Below are 23,068 nucleotides of genomic sequence, written 5' to 3' on the forward strand. Positions count from 1 at the left end.
GGATCCACTTGGTGGGGCTGGGGGTGCAGGTGTAGGCTGGCAGCGTGCGGGTAGGGTGGCGGCAGGGCACCGGCAGGGTGCAGGGGTCTAGGCAGGGCATAGGCGGGGCGCGGGCAGGGCACGGACGGACTTCGTGGTGGTTACCCGTGTGCGGAATCCCCCTGTCGCGGGTAGGAGCCTTCCCGGTGCCGGTGAATCACGGCCGCGGGTGTCTCGGGCCGGGGCGGGGGCGGTGCCGGGGCGGGGGGAGCCGCCGGCCCCTCCCGGGAGGCCGGTCCTGCCTTGCTTTTAAGCCCCGCACGGCCCCGTGCTCGGGCTGCCGGGCAAGTGCGGGGGTCGGCGGCACCGGCAGCAGCGGCACCGGCACCGGGACCGGCCCCGCGATGCCGCCGCTGCCCGCCTGGTTCTGCCTGGCCGCGCTGCTCCTGCCCCTGTCCCTGCCAGCCCCGGGCTCTGCCGGTCCCTGCCCCCGGCCCTGCCGCTGCCCCCGGGCCGGGATCCTGCTCTGCCGGGAGCCCGACACCGTGGGCAGCCTGGCCCCGCTGCTGCGAACCGGCAGCTTCACCGACGTGTGAGTGGGGCCGGGGCCGGTGGGGCCGGAGGTCGGGGCTCAGACGCCGGGCAGAGGGACTGGGAGTGGTGGGACAGGACGGTGGAGCTGGGAGCGACGGAGATTGGGGATGGCGGGGCTGGGAGTGATGGAGATGGGGGTGACAGAGCTCAAGGGCCAGGCAGAGGAGCTGGGGGCGACGGGGTTGAGAGATACGGTGATGGGGCTGGGGCAGCGATGGAATTGGCGGTGATAGAGCTCGGAATGGTGATGATGGAGTTGGGAGTGATGGATTTTGGGGACCAGGCAGAGGGGCTGGGAGTGATGATACTGGTGATAATTGTGGCTGCGGGCAGCAGAGCTGAGGGACTGGGCAGTGGGGTGACGGGGATGGAGGTGATTAGCTCGGGGACAGGATGGCGGGGCTGGGCTGGAGCAGCGATGGAGCAGGGATCACGGGATGGGCTGGGATCGCTGTGGGCAGAGTGCCTGCTTGGTGGGGGGCATTGGGGGCTGGAAAGATGGGATGGGGGGGCTGCAGCATCCCCCCAGGGATTAAGCGAGGGGCTGGGGGCAGACCTTCACCCCTTCCTGTGGCGATGCCAACCACAGCAACACGCTGAGGGTGCAGCGGGGACCCCGGGCAGGGAGCACCCATACCGTGCTGGGCAGGGCAGGGGTGTGGGGAGCCGCTTGTCCCCTTCCTGTTGGGGCTGTCACTGTGCCCTGGGGCCAGTGGGTTGGCATGCTGGGGGGACACACCCCAAATTTGCCGTTTTGGAGGATCTACTCAGCTCTCACTCCTTCGCCTGCTCCAGGATGTGTGGTGTGGAGACAAGGGCTGGAGCGAGCCGAGATGAGGAGGGTGCTGGGGGAATGGGGGGTCGGGATGCTGCAGGATATCAAAGTGCCCCAATTCCTGGGGTTTCTCCCCAACACAGCCCTGCCTGTGCCGCATTACTGGGGACTGGCTGCGGTGTCTCCGTGCCTCAGTTTCCCCATGTGCCAGGGGATGCTGCGCCACAGGCGCTGCCAGCTCTTTGTTTGCTGGCTGGTGGGGTGGGGTGGGCGGTGGGGGGGATGGTGGTCCCCGAGGCCTGCAGCCATCTCACTGCCCCAGCTGCTCTCGTCCCATTCCCACCAGGGTCAGTAGGACGAAAACCCCCTTGGTGTGGATCTGAACCCAAATTAACCAGCCTCTGTGATTTGGGGTTCACAAGAGCAGCCTGTGGGGTGGGGCAGGGAAAAATCCTGCACCTGCTCCCAAAGAGGCATTTCTTCATCTCCTGCCTGGATAAATGGGTGGGGGGACAGTGACAGTGGTGCCCCTGTCACAGTGCGGGACACCATGGGGTGTGAGAAAAGGTGGGGACCCAAAGGGTGAATGGGGCTGAGACCCAGCAAACTCAATCTGTGGGTGAGACCACAGGCTCTAAGCAGTGGCTCAGCCCTGACCCCACACAGTTCGCACTGACAGGGGGCTCAGCACCATCGAGATCACCTGCTGCCATTCCCCCCTCTTCCCAGCTCATCCCGGGGAAAACTGAGGCGGCTCAGCTCCATCCTTGTCCCCATCCTTGGCTGTGGGCTGTATTGCTGGCACAGCCTGGGGAGTGGGAGAGCTGTGCCCCTCTCGCTCCCCCTGCCCCACGCTTTGCCAACAGCCCCAGGCATGAGGGGTCCTGGGCTGCTAGCCTGACCCCCCTCCTTTGCCTTCCAGCATCATTGAGAACCAGCAGGCACTGACGACCTTGACCCGAGCTGACACCAGGATGCTGCGGGACCTCAGGAACCTGTGAGCACCCCGGGGAGGGGTCCCTGCACAGGGAAATGGGGAGAGGGAAGGGCTATTGGAGGGGGGACCTCAGAGCTCAATCCCACTGCAAGGAGTCTCAGGGGATGCTCCCCGAATGGAGATCCAGGATGCACAGTGCAGGTGCTCAGCCCTCCCCTCCCTTTCAGCACCATCTCCAGGTCGGGGCTGCAGCAGATCTCTGCCGATGCCTTCCTGGACACCCCCAGGCTGAGCCACGTGTGAGTCTCCCCTTCCCCACTTCCCTCCCTCAACACCCTCCCCCGTTCGGGGATCAGCGCCCCGTCCCCGCGGGCTCTGCTCCCGGTGTAGGGTGGCCGGTCCCCGCGCCCGGGCAAAGATCGATGGTGTCCCGCTGCCCACGGGCACATCAGCCTGGCCGGGGGGGCCACGCGGGGCTCTGCTGCTGAGTGGGAAACCATCGATCTGGGCAGGAGTGCGGGCAGCTTCCAGCCCCCCCGGGAGCCCCGTGCTGCCCCGCTGCGGGAGGGGTCCCCCGAGAGCGGGAGGGACCCCGTCCTGGGGTGCATGGGACTCCCTGAAGGCTGGTGGCACACCTGGCAGAGCTGTTTTAGCTTGGTCATGGTGTGACAGTGGTGGCCTCGGTGCTGCCCCGTGCCACGGCCAGATCCTCTGCGGAGCAGGGTGATGTTGGATGGGAGTTTGAGTGGGGAGGGGCGGCTGATGGGGTTTTTCCCAACAGGAATCTCTCCTCCAATGCACTGCAAAGCCTTTCCTGGAAAACCTTCCAGCATCTGCCCCTGCAAGAGCTGTGAGTGATGAGGGAGAGGGGGGAGGCGGGTGCAGAGTATCTCCCACTGGGGATGTACCCCTCAAGTGACACAGAGGCAGGGACAGAGCTGGGGATGCAGTGAGATGGTGGCTCTCACATCCATGGGTGTGGGGACAGGGACAGGGGTGGCACGTGGGTCATGTGTGACATAAAGCCGAGGGCTGGGGTGCCCAGGTGCAGCCTTGGCTTTCTCTGCTGGGACATACACAAATGTGTGGGGGCTTTGGAGCCCTTTTGAGCCTGTGTTCTCTTCCCTGCTCCATCACAGCATCTTGGTGGGAAATCCCTTCAACTGCTCCTGTAGCCTCCGCTGGCTGCAGCTGTGGCAGAACAGCAGCCGGGCTGAACTGGGGAACCAGTCTCTGCTCTGCTGGGAGGGCAGCGTGCAGGTGCCCCTGGGCAGCCAGGTTCTCCACGCCTGTGGTACGTGGCTGGGGACCCCCCTGGGTTTGGCTCCTGGGTTTGTTCCCTGTCCTGAGCCGTTTGGCCGGGGACAGTGTGGGACACAGGGATACATGTGGCTCACCTTTCCTCCCCCTGCAGACCCCCCGATCGTCCACATCGAGCCCCCCGAGGTGGTGCTGCGCCAAGGGGACAGTGTCAACCTCACCTGCCACATCAGTGCTGACCCACCGGCCACTGCAGAGTGGGTGGTCCCCGAGGTGGGACCCGAGCTGCTCGTTGTCACCAAGGCAAGCTCAGTCTTCCAGGGGTATGACCAGGACCCCTCCCAGCATCCTCTCACTGGTGGGGTGGGCATTGGGGCATGCAGGAGCTGGCCAGGCTTGTGGAGTGTCATCTGCTCATCCTGTCCCGGTACTCCCTGCAGCTCTCAGACTGGGAGATTGTCCTGGAGATCAACAACATCTCCTTCTACCTCAACCACAAGGACTTGACGTGCCAGGCAGAGAACGCGGCAGGGCCTGCCGAAGACAGTGTGATGCTGAATGTCACCTGTGAGCAGTCCAGAAGGGGCTGGGGTGGGGGCTGGGTAGGGGATCTGGCTCAGGAACCCATCCAGCTCTGTCTCTCCCAGTTCCCCCCATGATCCTGCTGCTAGATGAAGCCATCCCCCGGCATTCCTGGTGCATCCCCTTCTCCGTGGATGGCAACCCCACCCCCAGCATCCATTGGCTCTTCAATGGCTCGACTCTGGTTGAAGGGCCCTACATCCGCACCCAGATCATGGAGTACGAGCACAACTCCACCATCCTCCACGGCTGCCTCCAGCTCAACCGTCCCACTCACGTCAACAATGGCAACTACACCCTCCTGGTCCGCAACCCGCTGGGCTCAGCCACCCGCAGTGTCCAGGGGCGGTTCATGGACAATCCCTTCAGCTTCAGCCCTGAGGAGCCCATCCCTGGTAGGTGCCAGATGGGGGCTGCCTGGGGTCTCCCCTGTCTTACAGAGGAGCTGTGTCACACCTGGTATGCAGAACAGGTTGTACTGGGCTCTGCCTATTGTCTGCACAAGCCCTGGTGGGCCTCAGTTTCTCCAGGGATGAGAGGGGGAAGGATGGGGTACTCCTACCTGAGGAATAACAAGTGTTTCTCCTTTCTCTCCCTTTGGGCTGCTCCAGTGTCTCTGTCCCCACTGGGTGAGTGGCCAGGATTGCTGCCCCAGCCTCCCTAAACTGGGCATTCCACCTGCCCCCAGGATTGATCCCGGGGTGTCCAGGTCCTTGCCAGGGCCGTTTCAGGGGATGGGGACCCCACACTCACCCAACATCTTCTCCCTACCCCAGGCACCAGGAACAGCTCACTGGAGGGGCCTGTGGAGACAACGGATGAGCACACATTTGGGGTGAGGAGATGCTCTGCAGTCTGGGATAGGAGGACCAGGACACTTGCAAGAGGGTGGGACAAATCCCGAGCGGACAGCCAAATCAGCATCTAGTGGGATGGGGGTATATGATGGGGATGAAGGACAGAGTCTCAGCGCCTCAGTTTTTCCTGTGGCATCTCCTGGGGCTTGTAACCACCTCGTGGGTTTGTTCCCATCCCATGGGCTGAGAAAAGGGACCTGGTGGGACCTCGACCTGAGCCCTGTCCTCGCTGCCACCAGGTCTCGGTGGCTGTGGCGCTGGCTGTGTTTGCCTGCCTCTCCCTCTCTGTCATGCTCATCCTGCTCAACAAGTGCGGGCGCCGGTCCAAGTTTGGCATTAACCGTGAGTTCCCCCAACCTGGTGACTCAATATTCAGGCTGTGACACGGGGACAGCCCAGTCCCCACATCCCTGGGGCAGCCGGGACTGTGGCCACCTGGGTTGAGTCGTAGGTGTGGCAAAAGGGACTGTGGGTGGGGACCGAGGGTTGGGGGACACCCGTGGAGGGGTGTTGGCTCCCCCGGGAGAGAGGGCAGCAGCTGCTAATTCACTCCTGGAATGGATTCAGCCTCTAAATGGTTTTGATCAGGCTGCCTGGCCCCCGGGGGCCGGACGAGCAGGGGGTTGCTCGGCAGAGCCTGGCACTGGCTGCACAGGCTGGGGGGGCTGGGGATCCCCTGATGGCCTTGTCCTTGTCTCCACAAGGCTCAGCCGTGCTGGCCCAAGAGGATGACCTGGCCATGTCCCTGCACTTCATGAACCTGGGCAGCAGCCCCCTTTCCTCGGCTGAGAGCAAGCTGGAGGGGCTGAAGAGCAACTTCATCGAGAACCCCCAGTATTTCTGCAATGCCTGTAAGGGTTGGGTTGGGGACTGCGGTCCCTGAGCATCCCCCCGTGCTCATACCCGACCCGGGGGACGCTGATGGGTGGGGGTCCCCCCAGGCGTGCACCATGTGCAGCGGCGGGACATCGTGCTGAAGTGGGAGCTGGGCGAGGGCGCCTTCGGGAAGGTTTTCTTGGCTGAGTGCTACAACCTCCTCCCCGAGCAGGAGAAGATGCTGGTGGCTGTGAAGGTGAGGAGCGGATACAGTGTGGGGATGAGGGGGGTCCATGGGGGTGTCACTGATGCCGTGTCCCGGCAGGCGCTGAAGGAGGTGACAGAAAGCGCCCGCTTGGATTTCCAACGTGAAGCCGAGCTGCTGACGGTGCTGCAGCACGAGCACATCGTCAAGTTCTATGGCGTCTGCACGGAGGGCGAGCCCCTCATCATGGTCTTTGAGTACATGAAACACGGCGACCTCAACCGCTTCCTCAGGTGGGACGGGGGGGGACAGGAGCCCCCCATCTGCTGCTCCATCAGTGCAGCCAGCCTGCTCCCTGCTAATGCAGCCCTCCTTGCAATATTGATTAGATTAGCTGTCTGAGAGGCTTAAATAGAGAGAGATTGGCCATCAGCTGGAATAAGCAGAGACTTTTCGATTGCCCCCCCAGGTATTGCTGCTAGACGGGGGGTGCTGCCAGAGGCATCGCTTTAGTGGCCGCGCGAGGAGCTCTGAGACGTGGCTTTTATGATTATTGTTATGGGAGTTGGCATTAATGGTTCTGCCGAGCAGAGCTCCCCCAGCCCCCGGCCGTGGCTGCCCCGGCCGGGCTGTCAGCCGCGCTCGGCATCAAAGGCACCGAGGGGCTGCAGGCGGCCGGAGCCGCGCTGGCCCCCGGCAGGGCTCGCACGCCCCACTTCACACGCGCTGCCACTTTCACACCCGCCCTGTGCGCCCTGACACGCTGCCTTCTGCGGAGGGACAGCCCATGTGTGTGCACAGGCCTGTGTGCCCTCCCCTAGGTGTGTGCACAGGTGTGTGTGCCCTCCCCTGGGTGCGTGCACAGGTTTGCACACACACCTCTCCCCTGTGAGCGTGGAACCCTTCCTGCACATGCACACAAGCACAGCTCTTCTCCTGTGCACACACACATGCATGTCAGCCCGTGTTTCCCCTCTGTGCACATGTGTGTGCACTCCCTTCCCTGGCACACATGGGCACAGGTTCATGCCTTTCCCTTGTGTGCCAGGGGAGGATGCACGTGTGTGTGTGTGTGTGAACATTCTTCCCCCATGTGCGCACACATGAATGTACACACCCTTCTCTGGTGTGTGTGAACACAGGTGCTTGCCCGTGCCTGGTATCTGTGCGGACACACGTTAGCACCTTTCCCGCCATGTAAACCCTTCTCTAGATTTACCCCTTGTCCCAGTAGCACAGCCTTTCCCCTCCCTCTGCCCACCCTCTCCCACACTTACCCTGCCCTCCAAGCAGCCCCTCTGCCCCGCAGGTCCCATGGGCCAGATGCCAAGATCCTGGAGCAGGGCCCGGGCCAGCCCCAGGGGCCGCTGGCGCTGGGCCACATGCTGCACATCGCCACACAGATCGCCTCGGGCATGGTCTACCTCGCCTCCCTCCACTTCGTCCACCGGGATTTGGCCACCCGCAACTGCCTGGTGGGCCATGACCTGGTGGTGAAGATCGGGGATTTTGGCATGTCCCGGGACATCTACAGCACTGACTACTACCGGGTGAGCTGTTCCCTCTCTGCTCTCTGCTCTGTGATGGGCTGAGAGGCCACACTCAATTTTCCCTCGTGGCTGCTGCCTCCCACCCCTTCTCCATCCATATTTAACCACAGAATGGTTGGAAAGGATGTTTGGAAGCCATCCAGCTCAACCTGCAGGGACGCTTTCCAATAGAACAGGTTGCTTGCTCCAAACCCTGACCTTGAATATCTCCAGGGATGGGGCAGCCACAGCTCCTCTGGGCAACCTGTGCCAGGGCATCGCCACCCTCAGAGTAAAAAATTTCTTCCTTACATCTAACTTGGGCCTTAATGAGTGGGGCCAGGGATGGGGGAAGGAAAATGAGAGGGTCCCTGCTTTACTGACAGCCCTGCTCTGGGCAGGTGGGGGGCAGGACCATGCTGCCCATCCGCTGGATGCCTCCCGAGAGCATCCTGTATCGTAAATTCACCACCGAGAGCGATATCTGGAGCTTTGGTGTGGTGCTCTGGGAGATCTTCACCTACGGGAAGCAACCCTGGTACCAGCTCTCCAACACCGAGGTGAGCGAGCAGGGGAAGGAGGATGGTAACAGCACCCAGGAGTACCCAGAGTGGAGGATCCCACCTCCATCCCTGTTCCTGCAGGCCATCGAATGCATCACTCAGGGGAGGGAGCTGGAGCGGCCCCGCACGTGTCCCTCTGAGGTCTACGCCATCATGCAGAGCTGCTGGCACCGGGAGCCCCAGCAGCGCCAGCCCATCAAGGAGATCCACAGCCGCCTCCAGGCCCTCGTCAAGACACCCCCTGTCTACCTGGACATCCTGGGCTGAGTGGGGGCCTCACCCATCCTCTGCTCCTTGCTGTTCCCCTGCCTGCCCCGCTGCCCAGGGGCATGGCTTTGCCCCTTACAGCCCTGGACTGATGTCCCAAGGCGGGAAAAGCCTGAAACCTTATTTATAGTGCAAAATGCCAGCCCGCTCCCAGAGGGGCTGGAGGGCTGGGCTGGGGGACCCCCAGGGCTGTGGCCCTGCTGTCTGGCTCCTTGGCATTCCCACAGTGCCGGGATGGAAGGTCTTGGCTGATGAGGATTGGCCTGGGGGGGCAGAGCTGGGAGACCCCAGCACAGGGTCTCCGTGCCAGTGCAGGAGCTGGGGGCTCAGCTTGCCCGGGGGAGTTGGGATGACCCATGCTCACCTGCTCTGCAGCAAAACTAGTCAATAATAAACTGTGTCTCCCCCGCACTGGCCCCTGTGTGCTCCGGGGTGTCAGCTGGGCAGGGGGATGGGGGGATTTTGAGGAGAAAGAAAGGGCTTTTCACATCAGGGAAGCTGCCCTGTCTGGGGGAGAGGAGCTGGAGGGGAGGAGCTGTCCCAGGGATCCCAGGATGTGGGGACGATATGTGCCTGGGATGCAGCGATGGTGTGTGCCCAGGAGCCTGGGGCATGTGCCCAGGATGCTGTGTTTTGTACCCAGGGGCCGGGGCTCAGTGCAGGGATAGCGTCCTCATCCCCAGCCCAGAAAGGGACGGTTTTGGCTGTGCCATGAGGACCTCCTTGTGCAGCGCTCCAGGGATTCTTGTGCCACACCCTGGCCTGGGGAGCCTGAGGCTCCTCACCAAGGGCTCCAAGTGGAGGATGGGACTTTGCAGCACAAAGCCAACACCCATCCCCCCAAAAGAATGACATCCCCCCTTCCCTGTGTCCTCTCATCGGAACTGGTGGATTATCACATGCCCTGTAGCATCCACTTCATCATCCTTCCTCAGGCTCTCCAGCCGCCTTGGTAATGGTTGAGACCTGGATTTGACCATAATGGAGCTGAATTGATTTCATCTGGATAATTAGGCAGCACAGGCAGAGCCCTGGTAGCTCTTTTGTTACCCCCTGTGACCCAAGATAAGCAGGAGGAAGGTGGGGTCACAGGGGAAACTGAGGCACGGCACAAGGTGGGAACAGTCAGGGGGTCTGCGGCAGGTGCTGAGGGGCTTGGGGCTGGGCACGGCACCTGGCTGTGCCCAGTGGCTGGATGTGACACAACAGCTGGAGGAAATGGGAGCCATCACCAGCACCCCGCAGCTCCCAGACTGTAATGCATCCCAAAACCCTGCAGTGGGGTCAGGCCCCTCTGGCTGAGCATCTTGCCCTGGGAAATGGGGAGCTGGCATGGGCAGAGTCTGGCTCTGCTGGACCTCAGCCTGTCTGGCAGAGCCCCCCACCTGCTTCCTTGGGGTCTCTAATCGCTGCCCAAGGTGATTTATGGCCTTTTTCCCTCTTATCTAATTTGAAGAAGGAACTAGATTACAACCTTGAGCTTTTCCAGCCCCATGCTGGAGATTGGCACAGACCAATGCCCCAAAAGAGATCACGTGTAGTGGTGACACCCTTTCTCTAAACAGGGTGGGCTTTCCTGCATCTGTTCCTCAGATTCCTTCATGGCGTGGCAATGCCTCTATTTCCCCCTTAGAGTGGTCAGGGAAGAGTTAAGGTTCACCCCGCGATCGATTTTATCCCCCCCTCCCTCCTGCCGAAGTTTCTACATTTCACTGCTCCGGGGGGAGCCGTAATGGACTCTGGCAATGAGGTAATTAACGCTCCAATCCCTGGTGAAGCTGCCGCCCCAGCGGCACCGGGGCCTGGCCCTGCTAACCCGGGTTCATCCGGGCTGGGGCATCCCGGGCCCTATTCTACCTCGTGCAGCCAACGCAGCTGCTGGTGGTCCCCTGCCACATCCTGCCCCACGGGTCCATCCCAGCTGTGCCACCCTCCTGTGCCCTGGTGCCACCGGCTCAGACCATGGCAGGGCTGGGTCTGCTCTTCAGAGAGTCCCACTCCCTCCCAGAAGCTCCTAAGGAGACCCCAGGTCCCCTCTAATAGGATCAGTCGTGTTGGAGGAGGTTCCCGTCCTGATGGGGTGGATGTTTAGGGGAGCTGAGAATGCAGCTGGATCCTGGCACTGGGAGAGACGGGCCCCACACAGCCCCAACCACACCAAAGTGCACTTGGGGGTCTCGGTCCTCTCTGGCTCTAAGGCTCCCGGGGGGGCTGCAAAGGCATCTCAGCACTGAAGTGCCACTGGAGCGTCCCCGAGCAATATTTCCCCACCGCCCTGGGGACACCTTAAAAAGCACTGAAGAGGGGGGTCACTTCCCCACCAGATCCCCAGCTCCGGATGTCCCCAGCTTGTCCCATCTCCAATATCCTTTCCTATCCCAGCACGCCGCAGCCCCCACGTTCCCGACGCCCACCCCTGCTCCGGGAAGCGCCGTTTTGGGATGGCCACAGCGGAGCCCCAAGCGGGTGGGCTTGATCCTAATGGAGACCCGGGGAGAGGCACGGGGAGGGGGCCAGGCAGCTGAGTCTCCCTGGGATGTGAAAATCGTTGTGAGTGATTAGAGCTGTTCCTGTAACGAGCAAAGCAATTAACGGCGCCTTGGGAGCCTCGGAGGCCGCTAATGTGTGCTGGGGGTGGGGGGCAGCTGGGCAAGGGGGCCCGCGGTGCTGAGCTGGCTGGCCGGGGGTCCCGGGTTGAGGGGAACACGTGGTGACACGGGGATCTCGGGATGCGAGGGTATGGTCAGGAGTCTGGGATATAATTGTGGTACATGGTCTGGATCCAGGGATGCAGAGATGGTGGATGGCTGAGAATCCAGAGAAATGGGGGTGAGGCAAGGCCAGGGATCCCTGGATATGGGGTGATGTATGGCCAGAGATCCTGGGATGCAGGGGAACACATGGCCAGCGATGCTGCAGTGTAGGGCTGGGGTATCTGGGATGAGGGGTGACTCGTGCCCGTGGTCCTGGGATGCGCCCAGGATCCTGAGATGGGGGGATCCTGTGTGCCCAGAATGTGGGGGGGATCTGTACCTGAGATTTGGGGATGCAGGGATGATGTGTCTCTGGGATGGAGAGAGGATGTCTTTCTGGGATCCCAGGACATAGGAATGCTGTGCCTGGAATGTTGGGATGTCAGGATGCTGTGTGCCCAGAGTGCTGGGATGCACGGACCATGTGTCCCTGGGATGCAGGGATGATGTACCAGGGATGTCGGGATGATGCGTGCCCAGGATGTTGGGATGCAGGGACAATGTGACCCTGGGATGCAGGAACAATGTGACTCGGATGCAGGGATGCTGTGCCCGGGATGTTGGGCACCAGCCCTGGGCTCTGCTCTGCTGCCAGCAGCTGCTGCTCTGAAGCCAAAGGAAACTCCTCCTCACATCCCCTCACCACAGAGCAGCTGCCCCTTGGTCAGGGGGTCCCCTCGCTTGCCCCAGCCTTGCGGGACAGCCCGGCTCAGGGCCTGCACCCATGGGTGCCACAGAGCCCTCGGGAAGGGGACATCCTCCAGCACCCAGGAGGCTGCTCCAGGACGCCACTGAGAGGCTGCACCAGGATGTCCCCACAGACCCGTCCCCATCCAAGTGTTCTGTGTGAGCAGTCCTGGCAGTGCTGCTGTGCCAAAACCCGCTGGTTTCTGGACAGAAGAGAGAAAAAAAAAAATTAAGGGTGTTTTTTTTTATTTTTTTCCCTTTTCCGTAGTTGACTCCACGTCCAAACTTCCTGAGAGTAGCTCCAGCCCTCCCTCTGCTTCCGACGGCCGCGCTGCGCCATCCCGGCCGGCCAGGCCAGCCCCGCGTCGGGGCCGCTGCGCCCTGACACTGCCACCGCGGCCCCCGGCCAGGTGAGTGCCACTGTCCCCCGCCCGGGCCACCCTGGGGCCAGGGCTGGCTGGACGGGTTGCACCGTCCCCTGCTGGGTGCTGTCGGAGGGGACGGTCCCCAGCGCCGTGGGGGGAGAGGGGATGGTGCAGGTCCCAAGGTGAGGGGACGCTGATGAGGGCACGGTGGCCGGGGGACAGCGGATGGGGCGTGGGACAGTGCTGTGACACCCCGCGGTGACCTTGACCTGCACCCATGCCCCCCTTGCCCTCACCCAGCCCCATCCCTGCGGCTCCGCGGAGGAAACGCGTCAGATCCCGGGCTGGGGCAGAGGAGGCACCGGGGCAGAGATAGTGGCCGTGGTGGGGCCCAGCACCGTGTTCCCCGCAGGGACAGGGCAGGACTGTGCCCTGGTCCCCTGCCCTCACCCCACACGCTCCTTTCAGCCCCATCACCAGTGGGATGCTTCTCATCCCACCCGGGGGCTCTTAAGGACACCAGTGGCGAGAGGGCGCCGGGTCTCAGGGTGTCTCCTGCCTTTAGGGTAACCTTGAGGGGGCTCTTTCCCGCGGCTGAGCCCCACAGTGAGGAGCAGATGGGACGTGCTGGCATGTTTTGATGACTCCTTGCTTTTCCTGCCAGCATCTCCCCGTGGTTCCTGTTTTTCCCAGCAATGCTGGGACCCCCCTGGTCCCCCCACATTGCTGGAACAGGGGATGAGGCTGGGGGGTGAGTGGGGCACTGGGGAGAGCTTGGGGCTCCCCTGGTTCTCCCCCCTCGGCAGAGTCCATGGGAGGGACTTTTGGCAGCGGATGAGCAATTAATTCCTCACTGCCGGGAGTTGAAGGGAAATGGGGGGAAACTTTCCCACTAACAGTTTTTCCACCCAAAACCGGATGCTCTGGCCCCAAAACGCAGCGCGGGCTCTGGTGAGGGGGAGGATGAACCCAGGCAGCAGCCCGGGCAGCACTTTTGGACTGTCCTGTGGCTGGAGCAGCAAGGAAACCCCGGTAAATCCAGCTGTGCTTACCAGGAAACCTCTGTTTCCTCCTTGGCACACGGCAGTCCTGCCCTGAAACATTCATCCCGGTAAACAGCCGGGCACGGGGGGCTCGGGGGTCGCCGCCTCTCCCAGCCTGGCCTCCGGCTGGCAGCGCTCCTGGAGCCGCCCCGGCAGAGCCGGACCCTCTCTGGCTTGAGCAAGAAGCTGATGGATCCAGGAAATACAGCTGGGAATAAACACAGAGCGGCTTGAAGCGGGGCCGTGCGGCGCCGTGCCAGGGGCTGGAGGCGCCGTGCCGAACCCCGCCCCGGCACCCCGGGGTCCCACCCATGGGAGCGCCTCCCCGCCTTGCCGTGGGGTCTGCAGGACACGTCGGGGTGATGCCCTGGCTGTGCCCCGGGGCTTCTCAGGATACTGGGATGAGGCTGCGTTGGGCCACCCAGGCTGCTGAGCGGCCGTGCCTCAGTTTCCCTTTGGCACAGGCCAGTGCTTGGGGAGCAGCGGGGCCGGGGCTGTTTCTCGGGATGGAGGAATGCAAAGCCAGCCCTGCAGGGAGGTCGGGTCTGGAGCTGGGGCCGGGGGCGGTGGGTGGGGAATGAGAATGTGCGGAGGCACAGGGTGAAGCTGTGGTCTCTCCGTGCAGGATGCTGCTGTGGGCCGCGGTGCTGGCCGTGCATGCCGGGCTCCTGGCCGCCCTCCGCCCCGGGGACCCCAACGTCTGCAGCTACTGGGAGAGGTAGGACTGGGGGGACAGGGATGGTGACAGTGGTGGGGTCTCCCAGGATCTGCAGTCACCCCACATTCCCCCATCCGCAGCTTCACAGCGCCAGTGAAGGAGTCGTACACCAAACCCTACGTCGTGTCCTCCAGTGAGCCCTGTCCGGAGGGATTGGGCCTTCCTCTTCCCTGCCCGCAGCAGAGGTGGGAGCATCCCTTGGGGACCAGGGCTGTCCCTGCAAGGTGTCCCCAAGGACATTGGGGCCGTGCAGGGAGGCTGTCCTCGAGGCCATGGGGTCTGAATGGGGACTGTCCCAATGCAGGGCATCCCCAAGTTCATGGAGGGGCAGTCCCACCCCAGGGTATCCCCAAGGCTGAGGGGCTGGAGGAATGTCCCACCCCCGGATGAGAGAAGGACAGAGAGGGAGCTGGACGGGGGCCGTGCCAAAGGCTGGGGGAGGGGCTGGAGGGGGGTTGCCCCAAAACCAGGGGGGCTGGAGAAGGGCTGTGCCAAGGGGCCATGGGGAGCTGAAGGGAGGTTATCCCAGCACAGGGTGCCCCCAAGGCCCTTGGAGGACTGGAAGAGGGCTGTGCCCAAGGCCAGGGGGGCTGGGAGGGCTGTCCCAGTGTCCCTAAGGCCAAGGGGGACAGGACGGTCACTGTCCCCCTGGCGGCACAGGGTCGCGTATCGCACCGAGTACCGCCAGGCCATCCGCACCGAGTACCGGCGGCGCTACCAGTGCTGCCAGGGCTACTACGAGAGCCGCACCTCCTGTGTCCGTGAGTGGGGCCAGGGGTCGGGGTGGCCCTGGGCTGTGTCCCACTGCAGGGTGTCCCCAGAGGTCCCTGAGGACACTCTCTGCTTGGCCGTGTTCCCCCAGCTCACTGCAGCCAGGAGTGTGTCCACGGCCGCTGCGTGGCTCCCGAGCTGTGCCAGTGTGAGCCGGGCTGGCGTGGCCCCAACTGCTCCAGCGGTGAGCGCTGCAGGGAGCCAGGGACGGCTGGGGCTGGGCACCCCCAGCCAGGGCTGGAACATGGGGCAGTGGGTTTGTTCCCCTGAGAGCTGGGCAGCCGTGGTGGGACACCCAAGAGGTTAATGGGGATGGCGGCTCTGGGGATGGAGTTGGGATGGAATTGGGATGGGGTATGCATGGAATGGGAGTGGAGATGGGATGAAGATGGGGGTGAGCTGGGAATGGCGTTGGATGGGGAGGGAATGGGATATGCATGGGATGGGGATGGGTTGGGATGGAAATTTGGACAGATGTAAGATGGGAAGGAAGAGGGGATGGGAGCAGGGATAGGATGGGGATGGATGGATGGATGGATGGGAATGGGAATGGGGTGGGGGTAGAGATGGGATGAGGATGGGATTGGAATGCAGATGAAGATAGGAAGAGGACATGGTGGGAATGGACATAGGATGAGGATGGGCTGGGGAAGAACGGCTGCAGGGATGGAGATGGGATGGCATGGGACAGCATGGCATGGGGACAGGACGGGGACTGAATGGGCATGAATGGAGGATTGCTAATGAGATGGGATGGGATGAGATGGGATGGGATGAGACATGATGAGAAGGGACAGGACAGAATAGGAAATACTGCTGGTCTCCCCCATGCAGAGTGTGATGAGCAGTCATGGGGGCCAGACTGTGGACAGCGCTGCCTCTGCCACCATGGGGCCCCTTGTGACCCCCTGACTGGGGCCTGCTCCTGTCCCCCCGGCTTCACCGACCCCCTGTGCAGCCAGCCATGCCCACCTGGCACCTATGGGCAGGGCTGTCACCTGCCCTGCCCCTGCCACCACCAGGCCCTCTGCAATGCCTCCACTGGCGCCTGCCTCTGCCCACCAGGACTGAGTGGCCCTCTGTGAGTAGGGAGCCCTCACTCTGTGTCCTCCCCTCCTCTGCCAGCCCCAGGCAGGGTCCTGCTCACCCCTCTCCCCCAACAGCTGCCAGGTGCCCTGCCCTGAGGGGATGTCCTGTACCACCCCATGTCCCTGCCAGAATGGGGGCATCTGCCACCCCTCCAGCAGCAGCACCTGCGTCTGCCCTCATGGCTGGATGGTAGGTGGACTGTGCCCTCCTCCAAACGTGGTCTCTGCCTCAGCTTCCCCTGCTGACCCTGGTGCTCCTTTGCAGGGGGAGATCTGCTCCATGCCGTGCCCCCCCGGGCGCTTTGGCCCTGGCTGCCAGGGAGAGTGTCGCTGCCACAACGGGGGCCACTGTGACCCCCTCGGGGGACAGTGCCAGTGTGCCCCTGGCTTCACTGGAGAGCAGTGAGAGGGGAACTGGGCACGGGGTGGGGGAAAAGGAGTATGGGGATGGGGGTCTGAGGTATTGGGGGGATAGACAGGAGGGGAGTGAGTGGGACCTGGATTGTGGGGGCAGGGATGAGGAGCCACTGGGGGCTGGGAGGGGCTGGACATACAAAGGGATGGAGGGGAATGAGGGGCTGGGGAATTGAGGGCACAGGGGAATGGGGATACAGGGGACTGGAAGGCCAAGGGGATGGGGGAAGGGGACACTTGGGGACGTGGCACTTTGGAGTAGAGTTCCATGGTCTGGGAGCAGGTGGAGATGGAGGTGCGCAGGGAGGAGGCATCCAGGGACAGGGCACAGGGGTACCACAGATGGTAGGGGATACATGGGGATGTGGCGCATGGGGACGAGGCCACCACAACCCACTGCTGCCACCACAACCCACCACAACCCAGGTCTCTATGCAGGCCAGGCAACCCCACCTTCCCCAGTCTGGCATGCAAGGAGCTGGATGGCCTCAGCTTGTGGCTAGGGGGGATCCCAAGAGCCACCTCAGCTCTTGGTGGGGCTGTGTCACTGCTTCTGCTCACCATGCAGGTGCCAGGAGAGGTGCCCAGTGGGGCGGTACGGGCAGGACTGCCAGGAGAGCTGTGACTGTGCCAACGGAGGCCAGTGCTATCATGTGCATGGGGGCTGCCTGTGTGAGGCCGGCTTCCAGGGCAGCCGCTGTGAGGAGCGGCACTGCCTGCCTGGCCTCTACGGCCTCCACTGCGAGAGCCGCTGCCTCTGCCACCCCCAGCACAGCCAGAGGTACAACCCCCATCCCTCCCCAGCATCCCCATCCCACCCCAGCATCCCCAGCCAACCCCAGCATCCCCATCCCTCCCCAGCATCCTCATCCCACCCTGGCATCCCCAGCCAACCCCAGCATCCCCATCCCTCCCCAGCATCCCCAGCCAACCCCAGCATCCCCAGCCCAGCTCTCCCATCCCGCCCAGCTCCTCTCACCATCCTCGCTTCTTCTACCATATTCATGTTCTCCCACTATCCTCACCTTCCTCACCATCCTCATCTCCTCACCATCCTCATCTCCCTCTGCACCAAACTCATCTTCCCTTACTTCCTTTCCCCTCTGCGATGTTCCCCTGCACCCTCACCCAGCCAGCCAGGTGTTGGCTGCATGACCAGGAACACTTTAATCCCTACTTGGGGCAGGTGCTTTGTGCTCCCCTGTTTGCAAAGCCCCTTCCCAGCACAGCCAGTGCCCTGCAGTGGGAGCACTGGGGTTCTGAGCGTGCATCCCCAGCTGTCACCCGATGCTTGGGGAGTGCGTTTGCCTCCCTGGCTGGGCCGGGCTCTACTGCAATGAAAGCTGCCCCTCCGGCTACTTCGGGCCTGGGTGCCTGCAGAGCTGCCTCTGTCTCCATGGGGGGGTCTGTGATGGGACCACCGGCCACTGCCACTGCCCCCCTGGCTACACGGTGAGGGCTATGGGGGGGTCGTGGTCCTGGGACAGCGTGGGGGGAGAGTGGCGGTCTGGGTGGTGCTGGAGGGATCATGGGGGCTCTGGATGGTTCTGGGGGGAATGGAGGTGTCTGGATGGTTTGGAAGCTGGGCAAATATGGGGTCTGGGCATCCCTGGGGGAAACATGGGAGTCTGGGCATCCTCCAGGATGGGTTGGGAGTCTGGTTATCTCTGAGGGCAGTTTCAGGGTCTGGGCGTCCTTTGGGGGGACAGAGTATGTGGGCATCCTTGGGGGGAAACTCGGGGATCTGGGCAACCCTGGGGAGAGCTTGGGGTTCCCGTGGGAGAATGGGGGTTTTGGGGTTGTCCACTCTCCCTACAGCACCAGGTTACCAAGAGAAGGTGAGAGGTCCCCAGACACGTGGGTCCTCTTCCCAGGCCTGGGCAGGGGTCCCGTCTGTCCTGAATTCTTGGTCCCCACACCCAGGATGAGCACTGCTCCTCCCTGTGTCCCTCTAACACCTTTGGGATGAACTGCTCGGGGCACTGCTCCTGCCAGCACGCCCTCGCCTGCTCCCCACTCGACGGCTCCTGCTTCTGCAAGGAAGGTGGGTGCACACTGGGGTCTTGGGGGGTATCTGTCCCCACCCCTGCACCCACCCTCCTGTCCCCTCATCCCACAGGCTGGCACGGACCTGACTGCTCAATGCCATGTCCTGCTGGTACTTGGGGTCCCAGCTGCAACCGGAGCTGTGACTGTGCCCATGGGGCATCCTGCGACCCCCAGAGCGGGACGTGCCACTGCTCCCCGGGCTGGCAGGGCCCTCGCTGTCTGCAGCCCTGCCCGGTGAGTCCTTCTGGCTGTGCTGGTGCTGCTGGCACTGGGGGTCGGTGCCACCACCCTGCGCTGACTCACCAGCCTGTCCCCATGCTCCAGAACGGGACATTTGGAGCAGGCTGTGGGGAGCGCTGTGTCTGCGCCCACGCTGATGGCTGTGACCCAGTGACAGGAGAGTGCCACTGCCTGCCCGGCTGGACAGGTAAAGGGGACACCAGGCATCGGGGGAACCCCACTGTGCCCTTAGCCATCACCTTCACCCCTCACTCTCCCTGCAGGGCCACAATGCAAGCAGGGCTGTCCCCAGGGCTCCTGGGGCCGGGGCTGCCACATGTCCTGCTCCTGCCGCAACGGAGCCTCCTGCTCCCCCCAGGATGGATCCTGCACTTGTGCCCCGGGGTACCGCGGCCCCACCTGCCAGCGCCGTGAGTGAACACCCCCCAAAATTCCGGGTTGCTCCCAGCCTGATCCTTAAGCCTTGAGCTGAGGCCAAGCTCGTTCCTCTCTCCCCAGTCTGTCCCACCGGCCGCTACGGCAAACGCTGCTCCCTGACCTGCTCCTGTGCCAATGGCTCCTCCTGCCACCCCACCAATGGCTCCTGCCTCTGCAGCCCAGGCTGGCGTGGCCCCCGCTGCTCCCAGCGTGAGTGGGGGGCATGGGGCAGGGGGAGTGGGGGGCAAGGTGTCTCTAATTCAGATGGGGGATCTGGAGGGAGCAACAGAGAGAACTGCCCATGGCCACTGGGTGACAGTCACCTGGGTGACTCCTGGCCTGGGCAGTCCAGAGCCATACAGGCTTCTGTGGACCTCCATGGTCCTGACCACCCCGCAGCTGAATGGCCCCAGTGTGGAGCTGTATGGTAACACTGTGTCCCCAGCCTGCACCCCTGGGACCTTTGGGCTCCAGTGTGACCGGCTCTGCCACTGTCCCCACAATGCCACCTGCGACCCCACCAACGGGACGTGTCCCTGCACCCCAGGCATGACTGGGCCCCACTGTGAGGCTGGTGAGTGGGGGCAGAGCGGGAGCTCCCCGAGTTCCCTCCCTCACCCTAAGGACTGACACTCCTCTCCATCCCACAGGGAATCCTGACTTGCCCTACACCATCGAGCCAGCCCCACCTGCAGCCTACAGCCCCCTGGGCATGGTGCTGAGCCTGGTGGCCCTGGTGGTACTGCTGGTGGCTGTGGTGGTCACAACCCTGTGCTACCATCACTGGCAGAAGGGGAAGGAGCAGCGGCACCTGGCCGTGGCCTACAGAGCAGGACAGACAGACACCTCTGACTACATGGTGCCAGGTCAGCCCGCCGTGGTGGAGATGTGGCCCCAGCCCCGGTGGCCCTCTTGCACCTGGCTGACTGCTGTCCCTCCAGATGTACCTCCAAGCCACCATGCGCACTACTACTCCAACCCCAGCTACCACACACTGTCCCAGTGCCCGCTGCCAGCCCCTGGCCCCCAGGACAGAGCCAGCTCCCTCAAGGTATGGCAGGGTGTGGCACAGGACAGGACAGTGTTGCATGGGGCAGCATGGCACCACTGCCTTCAACCCCAACCTGTCCCCTTTTTTGGCTCCAGGTACCTGGCACCCAGCACTTCTCTAGTGTGGAGAGACCCTACAGCCCCGAAGGCAATGCCACGCTGCCTCCTGACTGGAAACACTTCGGGGCATCAGCCCTGGGCTCCAGGGGTAAGGAGGAGTCAGGGGGCAGCTCTGGATCTTGGCCAGAGTGGGGTGGGCACCTGAGTCCCTTCCCTGCTCAGAATCCCCTGGGAAGGGGCTGGGATGGGGTGGGTGGAGAACCTTCATGCTGAGGGGGAGATGAAGCAGAGGGGACCCCAAACCTGCCCTCCTAACAGGCAGGCAGCTGGATCGGAGCTACACCTACAGCCACGGCCTGAGGAAGTGTGACAGCAAAGGTAGAAGTGTGATGGAGAGATGAGGGAAGAGACAGTGGTAGGATGGGGAAAGGACAGGGATGGGGTGGGATGGGATGGGACAAGCTGAGCCTGAGGTAAGTGTGGGAAAAGGGTTGGGGATGGGGTTGAATTAGGGAAGGGATGGGGATGGGGATGGGGATGGGAGGGGATGGGATGGGGAAGGGACAGAAGTGACTGGGATGTGGAAGGGACAGGGCTGGGCTGGGGAAGAGACGGGGCTGGGATAAGGAAGAGGCAAGGGTGGTTTGGGAATGAGTTGGAACAGAACTAGATTTGGGTGGGGATGGGTAAAGGATAGGGATGGGATAGGAAAAGGATGGGGTAGGGACTTGCCTGAGACACAGCTGCTCCTTCTCCTCTGTGCTCCCTGCCATCCTGCCATGGGAGGATCCCCAACTGCTTCTCCCCTAGAGCATCCCTGGGAGGGGCTGGGGGCCAGCGCCAGCTCCCTGGCCAGCGAGAACCCCTACGCCACCATCAAGGAGCTGCCTCCTACCAGCACCAAGGCCCACGAGGGCAGCTACATGGAGATGAAATCCCCTGTCCAGCGGGAGATGTCCTACGCTGAGATTGGGCTCCTTGAGGAGCCACAGGAGGGTACGGCTGGGGATCCCCTGCCACTGGTGGCCTTGGTCAGTGGGAACACAACCCCAGTGATGGGGAGGAAACAGCCTCGGTGACAGGGGCTGCACAGCCCTGGGGGGAAACATGACCCTGGTGACAGTGGCTGTCTGTCCCCAGGGAGACATTACAGATGGGGGCTTCATGACCCTGGGAGAATGTGTCCCCTTGCAGCCTTCTCTTGTCCCTGCAGAGAGTTGTCCTGAAGGGCCCGAAGGCCCCTCCCACAGAGAGCTCCCCAGCCACTACGACTCCCCCAAGAACAGCCACATCCCCAGTCACTATGACGTGCCACCTGTCCGCCACTACCCCCCATCCCCACCACTGCGCAGGAAGGACCGCTGAGGAGCCCTGTGGACAAGGGACCAACCACGAGGGGACAGAGGATCCCTGCAGGGACTGGAGTACCCTGGGACTGTTGCTGTCCCTGAGCACAGGCCTGTGGGTGGTGAATAAAGGGGCTTTGGTGTGGAGTGTGGATGTTCTGCATGACTGCCTGCCGCCAAGTCCCCACTGAGTGTCTGTGCCAGGGAACTGTACACAGCTGGCACCGTGGTGGGAGGAAAAGGGAGACTGGTGGGGTCTGTGGACCACCCCCAGCTCCATGCTGGGTCACTGCTCCCTCCAGGGTGTGCACAAGGTGAGAGCCCGAAAGCTTTTGGGTTCTACTCAAAGTATGGCAGTGCCCACTGTGCAGCGTGGCAGGGAACAGAACACGTGCAGAACAGGGGAAGGCTGATGGAGCCCACAGTGTGCCACGAGTGGGAGTGGGGTTACCTGTGGGCCTGCATGAAGCCCAGGGAGGGGAGAAGCCCTAAAGTGGCCCAGGAGGAAGAAGAGGCAATCTGGTCTTCAGAAAAGCTGGCAGAGCCGCGGGCGGGCACAGAGCCCTCAGAGATCTGCGAAGGCTGATGGAGCCCATTGGGCCTTTTGTGGGGAGCAGATGCTCTTGTGGGCTGGGCATACAGCTGAATCAGAATGGAGCAGGAGGTTGTGTGGACATGGGCAAAGCCCAGCAGAACCTATTGTGCTCTTGGAGGGGAGCAAGGTCCACACTGTTCTGTGGAAATTCCATCAGATCCCACACTGGCCACTAGGAAGGGGCAGGGGTCTGTGCAATGCCATGGAAAGTTCTGCAGAGCCACTGAGCACCTTGGGAGGGAGCAGGGGTCCCAGAAACCCAGCAACGCCTGTCTCACACCCTGGGAAGGAGAACAATCCCTGCACAGCCCAGCTGGGCCTGCCATGGACCAGCAGTGGGAGCAGGGACCTGCATCAATCCCAACAGGGTCCATCGGGGTTCATCGGGAACTGGAGTGACAGGACAAGGAGAAAGAATGGCTTCAAGCTGAGAGAGAGCAGGGTTAGGTTAGAAATTCTCCCCTGTGAGGGTGGTGAGGCCCTGGCACAGGGTTCCTGAGAAGCTGTAGCTGCCCCATCCCTGGAAGTGTCCAGGGTCAGGTTAGACATTGGGGCTTTGAGGAACCTGAGATAGCAGATGTCCCTGCCCGTGGCAGGGGGTAGAATGAGATGAGCTTTGAGGCCCTTTCCAACCCAAACCATTCCATGATTCTGTGATTCCACCTTTGGAATGACTTTAGCCCCTTGGGCTTGAAGCAGGTTTCTCTTCCAGAAGTGCAATAATGAGACACCAATGGGCTCTGGGAAATTTCGCTTGGCACGTACATGCTCTGAATAACAGGACAAGATGTGCTCTTGGAGAATTAAACCTGTGCTTCAGCAGGCTGTGAAGATGACATTGCAGAATGCGTCGGCATTAGACACGTAATGAAAGGAACAAGGAATATGTGGAATATTAAACTTCCCCAGTGGGGAATGCTGGGTCCACAACGCTACTACCTCTGTAGAAGAAGCCCAAGCCAAGGGGAACAGAAGTGCTGAGCAAATATTGAGATTGTTCTGGTAACGCAACCAATGGACTGGCGTGGCGGATGGAGTCCTAAAGCATGGATTGTCTTGCTGTTGTAGCGTCTGGTGCTCGCAGGGAGGGGAAATGCAAACAGGAGCG

The 23,068-nt window shown here is 62.5% G+C and overlaps 2 protein-coding genes across 3 annotated transcripts; both read left to right on the forward strand.

The window, feature by feature from the left end:
* Window positions 1-383: 383 nt before the first annotated feature.
* Window positions 384-8,556, forward strand: NTRK1 (neurotrophic receptor tyrosine kinase 1). The gene is made up of 17 exons (XM_066337726.1): window positions 384-571; window positions 2,271-2,345; window positions 2,513-2,584; window positions 3,067-3,135; window positions 3,425-3,579; window positions 3,700-3,848; window positions 3,986-4,112; window positions 4,193-4,522; window positions 4,739-4,756; window positions 4,904-4,962; window positions 5,224-5,326; window positions 5,689-5,835; window positions 5,926-6,056; window positions 6,126-6,298; window positions 7,315-7,555; window positions 7,936-8,094; window positions 8,179-8,556. The coding sequence occupies exons 1-17, from the start codon at window positions 384-386 to the stop codon at window positions 8,362-8,364; spliced, it is 2,382 nt and encodes a 793-aa protein (XP_066193823.1). The 3' UTR covers window positions 8,365-8,556.
* A 3,565-nt stretch (window positions 8,557-12,121) lies between these two features.
* On the forward strand, window positions 12,122-21,512 carry PEAR1 (platelet endothelial aggregation receptor 1). 2 transcript variants are annotated; one of them, XM_066337977.1, is made up of 22 exons: window positions 12,122-12,214; window positions 13,838-13,930; window positions 14,011-14,115; window positions 14,591-14,691; window positions 14,793-14,885; window positions 15,536-15,782; window positions 15,865-15,979; window positions 16,055-16,191; window positions 16,772-16,984; window positions 17,481-17,655; window positions 18,127-18,247; window positions 18,323-18,486; window positions 18,577-18,679; window positions 18,756-18,902; window positions 18,991-19,119; window positions 19,355-19,483; window positions 19,560-19,775; window positions 19,851-19,960; window positions 20,056-20,167; window positions 20,338-20,397; window positions 20,830-21,015; window positions 21,233-21,512. In XM_066337977.1, the coding sequence occupies exons 2-22, from the start codon at window positions 13,839-13,841 to the stop codon at window positions 21,382-21,384; spliced, it is 2,907 nt and encodes a 968-aa protein (XP_066194074.1). In that variant the 5' UTR covers window positions 12,122-12,214; window position 13,838; the 3' UTR covers window positions 21,385-21,512. The 2 variants fall into 2 exon arrangements, with proteins under 2 accessions (XP_066194074.1, XP_066194073.1); XM_066337976.1 differs by lacking the exon at window positions 12,122-12,214 and adding an exon at window positions 13,680-13,750.
* The last annotated feature ends 1,556 nt before the right edge of the window (window positions 21,513-23,068 follow it).

Source organism: Sylvia atricapilla, chromosome 30, assembly GCF_009819655.1.
Source record: "Sylvia atricapilla isolate bSylAtr1 chromosome 30, bSylAtr1.pri, whole genome shotgun sequence".
In the NCBI taxonomy this organism is placed as follows: Eukaryota; Metazoa; Chordata; class Aves; order Passeriformes; family Sylviidae; genus Sylvia; species Sylvia atricapilla.